Source organism: Eretmochelys imbricata, chromosome 8 (assembly GCF_965152235.1).
Source record: "Eretmochelys imbricata isolate rEreImb1 chromosome 8, rEreImb1.hap1, whole genome shotgun sequence".
NCBI classification, from domain to species: Eukaryota; Metazoa; Chordata; order Testudines; family Cheloniidae; genus Eretmochelys; species Eretmochelys imbricata.
The window spans coordinates 6,756,181-6,768,792 of NC_135579.1; the positions used below are offsets into that span (position 1 = coordinate 6,756,181).

Consider the following 12,612-nt stretch of genomic DNA (forward strand, 5'->3'; position numbering starts at 1 on the left):
CATTTGCAAACCTGAATCCCTACATTAAACCTGATATTTAGTCAACTAAATATAAGGAATAAAAGAGACCTGATTTGCAGAGCTAGGGCTGGTCAAAAATTAGCTGGTCAAACTGGTTTTCAGTGGAAAACTGGGGTTTTGACTCAGTGAAATTCTTCCCCATCAGTGTTTTCTTTCCATGGAAAATGTAGAGGAAAACTTTTTTCCAGCTTTCCCTGAAAATTTACCCAAATCCCCCTTCCATTTTCTGACCACTTCTACTCAGCCCTTACATCTCCCATTGACTGTAGTGGGGCCTGTGAGGGCTAAGCACCTCTGCAAATCAGATTTAGATTTAGATGCCTTGATTTAGATGCCTCAATATGGATTTAGGTGCCCACCTCTAGGCACCTAAATCCACCTTTGGTTGGAACATTTTGGCTTAAACAAATACATTGCTATGTCAGGTTTCGAGCCCTAGTTAATCATGCTCTTGGCCAGCTGAGGAAACCCAGTGACACCCATTTGAACCTTGTTCCTGGAATCTCGTTAAGCTGCACTGATGCCTGGGAGACCCGCTGTGGATGAATACGAGACTTGGTGTGTGAACGCACAACGTATTCCGGAACAGAAGAATAACACAGCCCCAAATGCACTTGGTTTGTTGATTTGAGGAGTGTGATAATACTTGCTAGTGCACAAGTGTGGGTCCTGCAGCGGCTAGGTTCTGCTCCCAGTACATCCAGAGGAACTCCGCTGACTTCCCCTGACACCCGAGATGACCATCTGGCCTAAACCTTTAATAGCACGGAAAAACCCATCCTGTGGCCCTAAGCTGTCCCTGTGGCGGGCCTCTCACAGCTGCTGTGCCATCTTTAACAAGAAAGCACTGTGCCCTCCCCTACGCACCCCAGCGGGCTAGTGCAGAGTGGCTCCAGGACCAATGCCCCCCCCTTCCTCTGCCCCTGTTGCAGAGGCTAATACCATTGACCCTACAGAGTCCCAAGGGAGTACGAAGTGCCCCCTTTCTCGTACACCGAATAGATCTGATGCTAATTCTTTGCTGGGAAGGGGACTAAAGGACAGGCGGAGACTAGCAAGGTTCTCCTGTCATCTCAGTGCTGCAGTGGTGCTCCCTGTGCTCTGGGGGGGACCTCGAGTGATGCTGTTAAACTAAGGCAAAGAACAGAAGAAAACAGGAGAAACATCAGGAGCAGGAGAAGAAAGGAGACAGAAATGGAAATGCCACTGCCCCCCTCTGGGAAGCCCTTTGGTAAGGTGCACATGACAGAGTCAGTGGAGAGGAGAGGCTGCAGCTGAATGGCCTGCGAAGTTGCAGAGAGGACACGCAGAAGGCTTTGCAAAGCGGAGGTGGAAATTCAGAAGGCGAGAAGAAGGCTGAGCCAGAGGGTTGATGCTCCATAACGTTGCCAGACAAGGGAAAAGAAAAGGCACCAGAGTTCCTGCTGTTTCAGTGAAGCTTCTAGTAATGATCTTCTAGGGTCTGCACACTGGGGGTCTTATTAAACTCAGAGGATGCATCTGCTGCTTCTCTCTCCCTCCAGAATCCAGTCTGCAAAACTGTCCAGCTCTCATTACATGGACTGGGCTGGGCTGACTCAACAAGCATCTAGCTCTCTCTGTAGGCTTTAGGCTACACGGCACTCCTCCTCCCCTGGCCTGGCCCTGCATCAGATACAGCCCAGACTCTGCTCCTCTTGCTCAGTTCAACATCCTCAGGACCATAATGAGCCAACAGCTGGCAGAGGAGGGCTGGCTACAGAAGGGCACGTTCTTTGCATTCAAAACCTCCAAGCTATTGGTTGGTTAGTTTGGGTTTGTTTGGTTTTCTGCACATCAATCACCAGTTAGACATGATTGTGGCCAGTTGAGGAACCCCAAAAACACGCATTCTAACCCCATTACTTGAAGTAAAAAGAAGGTTTCCACACCTGGGGTTCAATCCCTGCATTCCTGGTGGAATAAGAAGGTCTCGGAGCTTGGAAGACTCCTTTGGCTCTTGGTGACAAAACTCTGGAAGGGGATGCAAAGGGAGCTTCTGGTGGGGCACTTGTTCTGATGTCTTGGGCAATAAGCACAGTCCCAGAGGCTGGACAAAGAGGACCATATGTTGGCCTGCTTGAACTTGACAGAGCAGGAGAATGAAAAACAGGGGAAGGTGTCAAGGGAGACGTTGGGCACGAGGTATGTCTCGTGTAAGAATTAGAGTTGGGAAACACGGCTTGTGGCGGTGGTGCCCCTCTTGGCAAAGACCTCACCGGTTCTTTAGCTGGGGATAGGATGAACAAAGATGATTGGAGCTGGTATGGCTGCTGCTTTGAGATTTCCAGCTCCTGTTGGGAAATCTCACTCTCCGCGACGTTGCTGTTGTACAAAGATGCTGGGGGAGTTTTTGATGACCTGGCTGGACTCTTGGGTGGGTGTTTGAAGACCATGGGTGTTACATGAATATTGGAAGCATACTTCCAGGATGGAGGCAGAGACATGGTGGGCGAAGGTGACCTGGCCAAGCCAGGGTGTGCTGGGGACTCAATGACATACTTCTCCATCCTTGACTGCCTTCTGGCAAACAGTTCAGCTCCTTTTCCTTTCGCTTCGGTTAGGTTTTGATTGGGTTTCATTTGAGGCTTAGGCTGTATGCTTGGGGACTTCAGGCATGAAGACCACTCTGGGGCATTGTCTGAAGAATCCCGGTGAAGCCCACCTTTCAGTGCATTCTGATGCAGAAAGTTGGAAGCTTCTGCCCCAAGAGCAAATGGTTCTTCCTCTGGGACTGGTTCTCCTTGCTCCTTCTGCTTCTTCCTTACATCTGCATTCTGCACTAAGTTCAAAAGATCTGGGTTAGGAGCCACCTTTGGCTTTTCAACAAAGGTGAACATGGATTTTTTAGTTGTTCTCCGGGTTACGGACTCCTCTAATATTCCTGTTTTATGCAAGGGTGTAGATCTGCTTTCTCCATGGTGAGGCCCTTGCAGAATGAGAGGCTTCTGTTCTGCACTAGGATACAAGGCTGAATACGCAGGAGGTGACCTAACCCTAGTTACTGGAGGTGGACTGAACAAGGTCTCTGCATAGGTGGGGGGCGGAGGAAGTTCTACCCCAGGGCTTTTCTCCGTTGGTTGGCTTGTTGTAGCTGATGATTGAGTCCCAAACGGTCTTGCTGTTCTGTTCTTCACTGGCATTGGTTTAGCCAAAGTGAGGTGAACTTCATAATATTGTTTATTGGGCCCCCCATTCCACTCTTTGCCAGTAACCGGAACAGCCGTCTCTTTGCTGGCAAGCGGAACAGCCGTCTCTTTGCTGGTAACTGGAACAGCCGTCTCTTTCTCAGTCATGGGCACATTCTGCTCTTTGTTGATAACTTCTCCATTCTGCTCCTTGTCGATAACTGGGGCCGTCTGCTCCTGGATGAGAACTGGTGCGTTGTTCTCGCTGTCATGTTCATGCTCATTGGCGCTAGGTTCTTGCACTCCATTGGTTGATGCCACCTTTATGTTCTCCTTTAAGTAGATAGTTAGAGGGACCTGCTGTATGTCTCCACTAGGAGACTCCTTGAGGGACGGCACTGGGATTGTTTGGGGAAGGATCTCCTCACTTTTGACTTCATTCTTTGGCGGGGACTGTGTTTTCTCTAGGCAGGTGTTTTCCTCATATTCTTCCATGTTGCCTTTAAGGATCTGCAGTCCAGGGGCTTCCGCGCAGAGTAATTCTTTCAGTTCTTTGCTGCTTTCTAAAGTCTGTCTCAAATGCAGCAATTTCCCCTGGTTTGGGAGGCTGCACTGAAGAGCTCTTGGGCTGCCTTTTGTGGCTGCTTCCTCCCCACTTTTTCTGGTGCTTGCCAAAGTGAACGCATTCACTCTCTGCTTGCGCCTGTTGAAGAGCAGCACACCTTTGGAGTTTGAGCTGGGTGGGTTCGTTAGTTGGGCTGCGATTTTCTGGCTCCTGGCTTTAGCCTCTTTCAGCTCCTTCTCTGAGAGACTGGCACTCCTGGAGAGATCTGGAAGGAGAAAACAAAGAGAGGATAGTATGAACAAGGAGGGACCAAGGAGCCTGAAGAATGTAAAACTCCATTTATCTCTGCTTATTTACTTATACACACACACCTCCTCTCTGCTCATGTTGGACAGGACGAATCTTGCATTTGAATCGCTTTCCTTACTGCTGTGAGTCTCTAAAACTGAGTGAGCTAAAGCCCAGTACAGAAGCCAACAAAACACTAAAGCCGGCAAGAACTCAACACACATCAAAGCAAGATGCTTTGAGCAAATCAGTGACAAAATCCCCCCTGCCTTGTAGTTTAGGAACAAGAGGGCGGCAGGGGGATGTTGACCAAACATGCTCCCCTGTAGGTACGTGTGGTGTATAATGGGGATTGCACTGCAGGGACAATAAACAAAGGGCTGTGGTGCAGATCCTGGAAGATGATAGAATTTAGGAGAATTAGTCTTCAAAAAAAGGGAGATCTAGGTGGCCCCTCGGGTGACTGACAGCTGCAGACTGCATCCTTGGATAGCCGTGAGGACTGAATGGGGGGTGTTGCAAGACTTTCCATTATAGCACGGAAAATTAAATCCCTCGCACTGCAACTCAAGAAGTATCTCTTGTGTGTGGTGGGGGAAGGGGATATTGAGCCTCTATTGTGGAGCGTCAGAGATCCTCCTTCTCTCCCCATCTCCCTAGCCCTATGTTGCAATGACGGTATTTCCAGCTGGGGAGCATGGGATAGGGCTCCATCTAGATCCTGTCCATGATGCTCCTACATTTGCTAGCACGGTAGCTGCAGAACAGGGGGTGCACCCCAGTGGGGTGAGGTGCATCCAGCCCCTGCCAGCCTGTGAGCCGCTGAGTATAATGGAACCTACTGGCGTGATGCCTCCCGTTCCATCCCCTGCCCTGCAACCCCCTCAAAGACAAGGTTTCAGAACACTGGTGAGAAACGGGATTTTGAACAGAATGCAGGTTGGAGCCACCGTTGCAAGGCAAGGCTGTGCTGTGCAATTATGCTGATTTGCAGTAACGTTCAGGGATACAGATGAATACCAATAGCCAACAGCCCAGTGCAGCAGGCTCAGAGGGGAGACAGAACGTGGGGACGGGGCCTGTACAGTTTGTCTTCTCCACCGCATGGGAAGTGGCAGGGACAGGAGATTTCCCAATGGCAGCCCCCACATCACCACTGGTCTGGGCTACGCAGCATCTTCCAGGATCTGAACCAAGAGGCAGGTGGCTGCTCCAGCATCAGGAGGGTCTATAGGGCTGTTCCTTTCACACAGAGGGATACACTCAGAGAAAGGAACAAGCCCTGGAATGTCTTAAGAACACAGGTAGCTCCTGGGTCATCAAATCCAGTCTACTGCTACAACTCAGTCATAGACCTCCATTCGCTGGGGTGCAGGTTCTAGCACCCTGCAAGGTGGGAGGGTCCCAGAGCTCGGGCTGCAGCCTAACCCTCTACACCACAATTAAGCAGCTCCTTAGCCCGAGCCCCGCAAGCCCGAGTCAGCTGGCACAGGCCAGCCGCGGGGGTCTATTGCAGTGTAGACACACCCTAGGGGCCTTGTCTGGCAAGGAGAAGAGCAACAGCCGGAGGTGCTGAGCACCCTCAACTCCCACTGAGTGGAGAGATTCCCAAGATGGCACCCTGCTGTCTGCAGCCCTGAGAGGTTCACCCGGCAACAGCCATACTTCATCGCTGTGCAGCCCTTTCAAACCGGGAGTCGTTTCTTGCTCTGCGTGAGCGTGTTCCCCAGCATCACAGCCTCCGCTCGCTTAAACTAGGCCTTTGCCTCAACACTGCAACTGGAGGCAGCCTGTACCTGGTGGTTGGCACTACCCATACACTAGAGATGAGAAATCAACGCAAGCCTCCATCCCCAGAGATTAACATGCAGGAGAAGCTCCAGAGGTTTGGTCCAGGGCAGCACAAAAAGCCTGGATGCTTCTCGGCACCCTATTGGCTTAGAGACGGGACTGGCAGTTTAACCCGGGCAGTATTTCTTGGATGCTTTCCAGCACTCCCTGGCTCCACGGGATCCTGCAAGAATTGTCTTGTGTTGTTACAACAATTCCACTTCTGGCCCCAGCTAAAAGCAGGAAGCGCCTGAGTTGGGTGGGGAATCAGTTTATAAAAGATTCTCCGAAGTTCTGCCAACCCTGGGAAACTTCAGTTCAGGCACAGGGCACCGTTTCACCCATCCCTGCTCTTGACCCCGGGCAATGCATCGCTGGGGGCTAGCATCCGAGTGATAGGGGGCAGTGGGGGGTAACTGCATTGGTTATACATTGCCGTGGAGCGGGCAGTCAGGGAACTAGATCTATACCAGACGTCCATAGTGGGTGGCTTTAATGTAATCAAAACAAGCAGACAGGAATTGGAACAGAAGCCTTCTGATCGCGTTATGGGAAGTCTACCCCTGGCTGCAGCAGTCTGGCAGCTTCCATCACTTTCCACGCCTGTCTGCAGAAAGAAGTGATCTGTTGTTCATGTGAACCTGCTTGGGAGAGCACCTCGCTGCCTTCTACACCTCGCTGCCTTCTAAGACCATGCATTGCTTTTGGGAAGACAGAAAAGCCCCTGATTCCTTCACTCCTTGCAACATAACAGTGACTTTGAAAAACAAACAACAAAGACAACCACTGGGTGATTGCGTCCCTGTCTTCTTTCTAGTGTGTGTGTCGAGCTTTGCTTTATGGTTGCAGTGACTGTATTGGAAAGGAATTTATTGAAAGACTTCAAAAGGTTTCAGGTTGCAGTTCATTTGGTTTCAACCACCCTGCACAAACATGCTCAGAGCAGGAACTTGGCTGGCTCTGAACTATCTCACAGACTCCCCTCGCTCTTTAGACTGTCCAAGCGTTGGCTGACCACAATGCACGCAGCCAACATCAAGTTAGGAAAATAAACCCTGCTTTAGCTGGAAATGTCACAGCAGCACCCGTGGGTAACCCCTTGGGTGGCTGATGAGCTCTGTCACTGCAATGTTTTGTTGGGTTTTGAAGCAACACAAGAGGGCAGCGTCTGCCGGGAAAGCTGTATATGTTTTGGCCTGTCAGATGCAGCCTGAAGCAGTGGCTCAATCTAATTAAGCCACAGGCTTCCTAGAATAGCACCCACTTAGCTCCATGGAAGTCCTGAAAACATGCCAATCGCGTGACTCTTAACCCACCGAAAATCCATTCATGGGCCTCTGGGCTCTTCAACTGTTGGACAAAAGGCTGGATATGGGTCAGAACAAAAGCTGTTAGCCAAGTCCAAAAGGATGTGGAATGACATGGAATGCATTTTCTCTGGGTGAGCAATTTCCTAGGAAGCAGTGTTCTGAATCTCCCATGATTTAACCCAGCTGATTAGAGGAAATATCAGAAACAAAGTGCAGTCATAAAAAGTTTACAGCCAAATGGACGACATTCCTAATCTGGATAGCAGGGTCGATGCTGCAGAGCCTCTGTCTGGGCAAAGACTATTCCCAACTCAGAGTCCCCATCCCACGCGGGGATCAAAATCATGCTAGCCGCAATTAGGGCTATACCCAGCTATTGCTAGCAAAGTCCCAGCACAGTTCCCATGGAGAGGGAATTTCTTCAGACAAAATATGCTACCGACTACCATCCTTGTGAGGGAAACCGTGCTAGAAGCCGCTGCAACTGTCCACAATCACACGACCATGGCGGCAACTTGTACTGTTCCCATCCCAGCATGGATCCCTGAGCCTCAGAAAAGAAGCTGAGTCAACCTTTGTGTAGCATAGTCACTGGCTCCTCTCATTTCAGGCTGCTTTCGGAGCTCCCACCTCTTCCCTTCCTTACATGGGGGGAATCCGAGGTGACGGGGCAGCAGCGGGATCCCAGAGTGGGCCGGAGGATGGCAAGAGGAGACACAGCGGAATGTAAACAGAGGGAGAATGAAAGAGGGAGGAAAAAAGAGACTGATGGAGGGAAGGTGGGGTGGAAGGAGGAATAGGGAGGAGGGCCAGGAAGGGATGTGGCTGCTTCCAAAGGCATCTACCACCACCCTGGTGTTTGAAAAAGACAGATGGGCCCATGAAGTTCAGAGCAAGAGCTGCCCTTCTCCGAAGCTTGAGGGCGTTTGATCTTGGGGCTGGTTTGGGTCCATCTCAGTCATGTGAGGGAACGGTGCCTGCCCCAATGTGACCATCGCTTACACGCATGTGGGCACAAGTTCCTGTCTTGCTAGGGCATGCCATGGCACCCTGTTACCCTGTGTGGGCCTGGCCTGGTGAACCTTGAATCTCCTATCTCCCTGAAGGAGGCATCTCCCAGGCAGCAGCAGGAGGAGGAGGAGCTGAGAACCCATCTCTGATATCAGCTTGCCTGATAACCACCCCCTGCCTGGAAACCAGGGTCAGTGGGAGTCTGAGAGGCAGTGTCTGTCTAGATGAAACATGTAGCTAATGCCGGCTGACAGCTGGGCTCCACTCCCCTGTGCTGGTTCTGCTCCCGCTCTCTCTCCCCATCAGACAGGGTAGCCAGCTGAAGGGGCACCAGCAGCCACAAACTCCAATCCAGATGACTAAGGGATGGGCCATCCCAACTGCTGGGGTTGGGTTTTTTTGCTTGGTATCCGAGGCTTCCAGCACAGGGAACGGTCACAGGTTCCACCCTGCCTCCCTACCCACATCAATCTGAGAAATTCAGCAGCAGGGGGGTGCTGGTCCCAGAAAAGACACCACTCCCTCTTTGCCCAGCAAGGGATGCTGAAGGAGAAGTGGCAGGAATGGGTCTATTTGGGTGGGGCAGGCTGAAGCAGAGGAGACTCGATCAGACTGCACACCAGGGTGAGCAGGGCAAGCACGTCTCCTGTTTCCGTGGGTAAGAAGCCGATTGCCTGCAGGGTGCAGGAATCTTCCCGACCCTAACAATTGCCTTCCTCCCATCACCGCCCACTGCTGGAGGTCGTCACACCGCGGGTCTGGCCATTCCTGTATTCTCTGGAAATTACAGATCATTGCTGTAACACCCCAGAGGGAGGGAAGTCCTGCAGACTGAGGCTTGGTCCCTGCCAATTGTCACCCTTTTATTAGCTCCCTTGCAACCATGGGGTGGCCACCAAGCTCCAGCTGAGGGGACGGGAAGGGAATTCCCGACAGGCTCTGGGACCTGGCATGGGGCAACACTACTGAGAACACAAGGAGACTCTCTTTCTCTCTCCCTTGACTTCATGGATCTCCTGGACGCACCCAGGGAGCAAATGGTGGAGCTGGGGACCCAGCCCAGGGCAGCACAAGGACAAGAGCGGCTGGAGTGACGTTGCACGTTCAATGGCTGTTGGCTTTGTCAGTGCCTTTTGCACCTGTTCACCTCTCCTTGGTCGGTCCCTCTGCCAGTGCACCTCAGTCCTGACCACCTGCCTCTCCTGCTAGCCCTGAGCCCATCCCACCCCAGCTCTGCCAACACATGGCAGTCCTACCAACAGTACCACACTACCTGCTATTCCAGTCCTGGGCCACCATGCCGAATGGGCGGCAAGCTCTTCGGGGCTAAGGCCATCCTCTCCTATATGTTTGTACAGCACCTGGCACAGTGGGGTCTCGAGCTACCGCAATACAAACGTTAAACAATATAATAGCAGGGCTGGATTGGGATTCTTTGCTGTGCCTGTAGGGCAGTGAATGAGGGGCTAGCCAATTCTGATTTGTGGCCTAGCTCAAGATTGCAGCTGAGATCTCCAAAGGTGAAAGGCAGGTGTATCCCCACCCACCGGCTCCCAAGTCTCCAATCTCTGTAGATGTTATAACAGCAGCCAGCACGCATTCAGCTTTGCAAGATCCCTCTGTGGGGAGGCATCCAACTACCACTCACCAGAAAGCACCGTACCCCCTTGGCTGAGCTCTGCCCATGCCCAGCCCTCAGCGTCTGCCTCCAGCAGGGAAAGGAGCGTTTCCGATCACACCGGAGTGATTTCACGGAGACGCAGGGTGTCCCACGAAGCAGAGGGGTTTGCTGTAAGCGCGTCAGAACAGAGCCACGAGCCAGTCCCTGCTGGGAACCCCATGGGCACCTCTGTTTGATCTGGAGGCAGATGAAGGCCAACAATCACGGCCTTGAACCAAAGCTCCACAACTCCCAAAAGCCACGGAACGTGCTCTGATCTCTCCTCAGAGCTTATTCTGAGGAATCCATGGTAACCGCCCAGCGGTGCTGGCGAAAGGAGGGAATGGGCGCATGCATTGTATGCTGCTACCAACCCAGCGCCCCCAGTTCAGGCAAGCACTTACGCACGTGCTTAAGTCGATGCTACATGTTTAAAGCTCAGGGCACACTTGAGTGCTTCAGGGTCAGAGAGCAGGGCTGGTACTTTGGGGCAGCTCAGACTGCACAGAAATCTCACATGCAAAGGGTTAAAATTCTCCCTCTCTCTCATCCTTTGCAAGAGACCAGCAGCCCCAAGGGACAGGGGTCTGGCCATGCTTTAGGGGTGCACATAACCCATAACGGGCAATTGTCAGTGCCAAAAACCGTGCTCTGCTACTTAAGCCACTCAGCTGGGCTACTCTGGGCATGTGCTTGGTAGCCTATTGCCTGGGCTTGGTTATTGGCCCTAAGCCGCGACCTCAGGCCGCCATAGCCCCCAGGCAGGTGGCAGCATTGCCCCATTATAACTAAAGTGGGGGTGGGGGTTGAAAAAGAGTATAAAAGCCGGTGATTCGGGGTGGGGGGGATGACGGGGCTTTCCATTGGCTCTCCCCTTCCAATCTGTGCCCCCTGGATAAGTGGGAGCCTGTGTCATATGGGGCTAGACTGAGCCTTCCGGCTCAGCCCTGAGGAAGGGGTGGTATTTGGCTGCGCCCCCCAGGAGGGACTCTAGGAAGCAGCTGTTACTTAGAGACACAACCCTCCCGTGTGTTACTTCACCTCTTTCGCCGACACCCTACCCCCGCACTAGGCACCCAGCTAGCTATGGAGACCAGCAAATGAGGGGAAGGGGGGGCAGAGAGTCAAGGCTTCTCCCACCCCCTGCCCTCTCTGCCCACGTGCCCAAATTGGAGAGTATTAGGTGAGCAGCCCTGCTCTCCCCTCTGCAGCCGGAGCCACAAGTGAAGCAGCTGTTCCTTGGGTCAGCAGGGAGTAAGGGGAACCCTTGCTCCCCTTTAATTTACGGCACAGCTGATCAGGGCCTGGGGATAACCTAGCCATAAATCCGCAGCAATTTACTATGATAGCTGAGCAGATATTGACCTATGGAGAGTGTGTGTGAGTGTGAGTGTGAGTGTGCGCAGGTGTCTGCACAAGTGTAAGGGAGTTCCATGTGTGTGCATATAGGAGGAGTGTAAGGGAGGGAAAGACAGAGGGAGAGCATGTGTGTAGGAGTGTAAGGGAATTCCATGCGTGTATGTGTGTGTGCAGCAGGAGTGTAAGCGAAGGAGTGTGTGTGTGTAAGCATGTAAGGGAGTCCCATGTGTGTATCTGTGTGTGCATGCAGTAGGAGGAGTGTAAGGGAGGGAGTGTGTGTGTGTGTGTAAAAGGGAACTCCATGCATGGTGCCGGCAGGGATGCTCTGGGCTGTTGCTGACACTAAGTCCAGCTTCTCTGATCATGTCTGAAGTTAACTCCCGTTCGTTTAATGTGTTTTTCATTTTCTTGCCTTCTGTGCTGGTTGGGACCCTTCCAGGCTATTTTAAGCAGTGGTTCAGACTGTAAGCCTACCAGCGAAGGAAGGGCTGCATTACTAATCCAACCCTTTCAGAGAGCTCAAAGTAAGAAGACAGAGAGCTCCAGCGAGGGAACGCTGGTCTGAGCTGGGAATTTCCTTTTCATCCCACACAAACCTGCCCCTCGACGCAGCGTGAACCGGCTGGTGGAGGCTCCCCTGACTCAGACAGGCCTCGTATCCTAGCAGGAGTTGTTTGACCCCCTGAGGAGTTGAGCAGCTACGGCACAGCGAAGCCGAGCGAGGGGCACCGGAACGGCTGACACCTCCCCGCTGGGAGCTGCACGCGAGAGAGATTGAGCTTATTCCTGTATTATTTCTATACCGTCTCTCTGAAGTCAACAAAGCCTCAAAACTATGGTCGTGCGCTGGGCTCTGCCTCGGTTAACACACACTCAGAGCTCAGCCCTCCTGCCTTGCTCTGTCCTATTTTCTGTTGTAACCCCTGCTGCGTCTCGTCTTAATTTGGGGTTCCATGAGCAGCCCAGGAGATGGAAATCAGTGGGACTCCTCAAGGCGTACGGTACTATTCCATGAGTAAGGAATCAGATATGCCTCCTCTCTGCATGTACTTCACCCAGCGCTGTGGGGCCCTGATCCCGGGGTCTGTTATTGGTTACCAGCCTGCCAATGAGTGCACTTCTAGGCCTTATCACCAACACACAGCGTAAAGCCTGTAGTCATCCATTTTTGGCTTATATCCCATTAAGGCAAATTAGTTCTGCCAACTTGTCCTTGTTCTCCAACACCACATTCAGGACCGGCCAGGGCGCTGTCTGGGGAACTCCCTGCCTCAGGATGTCTGTCTGACTCCCTGCGTGGCTGCGTTCCAAAGCCATTGTAAACCGTTCCTGTGAGGTCAGTGATTCCAGGAACGTAGAATTCTCCCAGGTCTCATCTCACAGTCTGTGCAGCTGGGTGGGGCCGGAGGTGGCAATCCATAG

The 12,612-nt window shown here is 52.3% G+C and overlaps 1 protein-coding gene across 1 annotated transcript in view; it reads right to left on the reverse strand.

Moving 5' to 3' along the window:
- Positions 1 to 2,255: 2,255 nt before the first annotated feature.
- SYNPO (synaptopodin) overlaps positions 2,256 to 12,612 on the reverse strand; it is a gene marked incomplete at its 3' end in the record, with an annotated part of 28,529 nt that continues 18,172 nt past the window's right edge. Inside the window, exon 2 of the mRNA XM_077824671.1 lies at positions 2,256 to 3,997. Coding sequence (XP_077680797.1) covers positions 2,256 to 3,997 — 1,742 coding nt within the window. The remainder of the gene's footprint in view (positions 3,998 to 12,612) is intronic.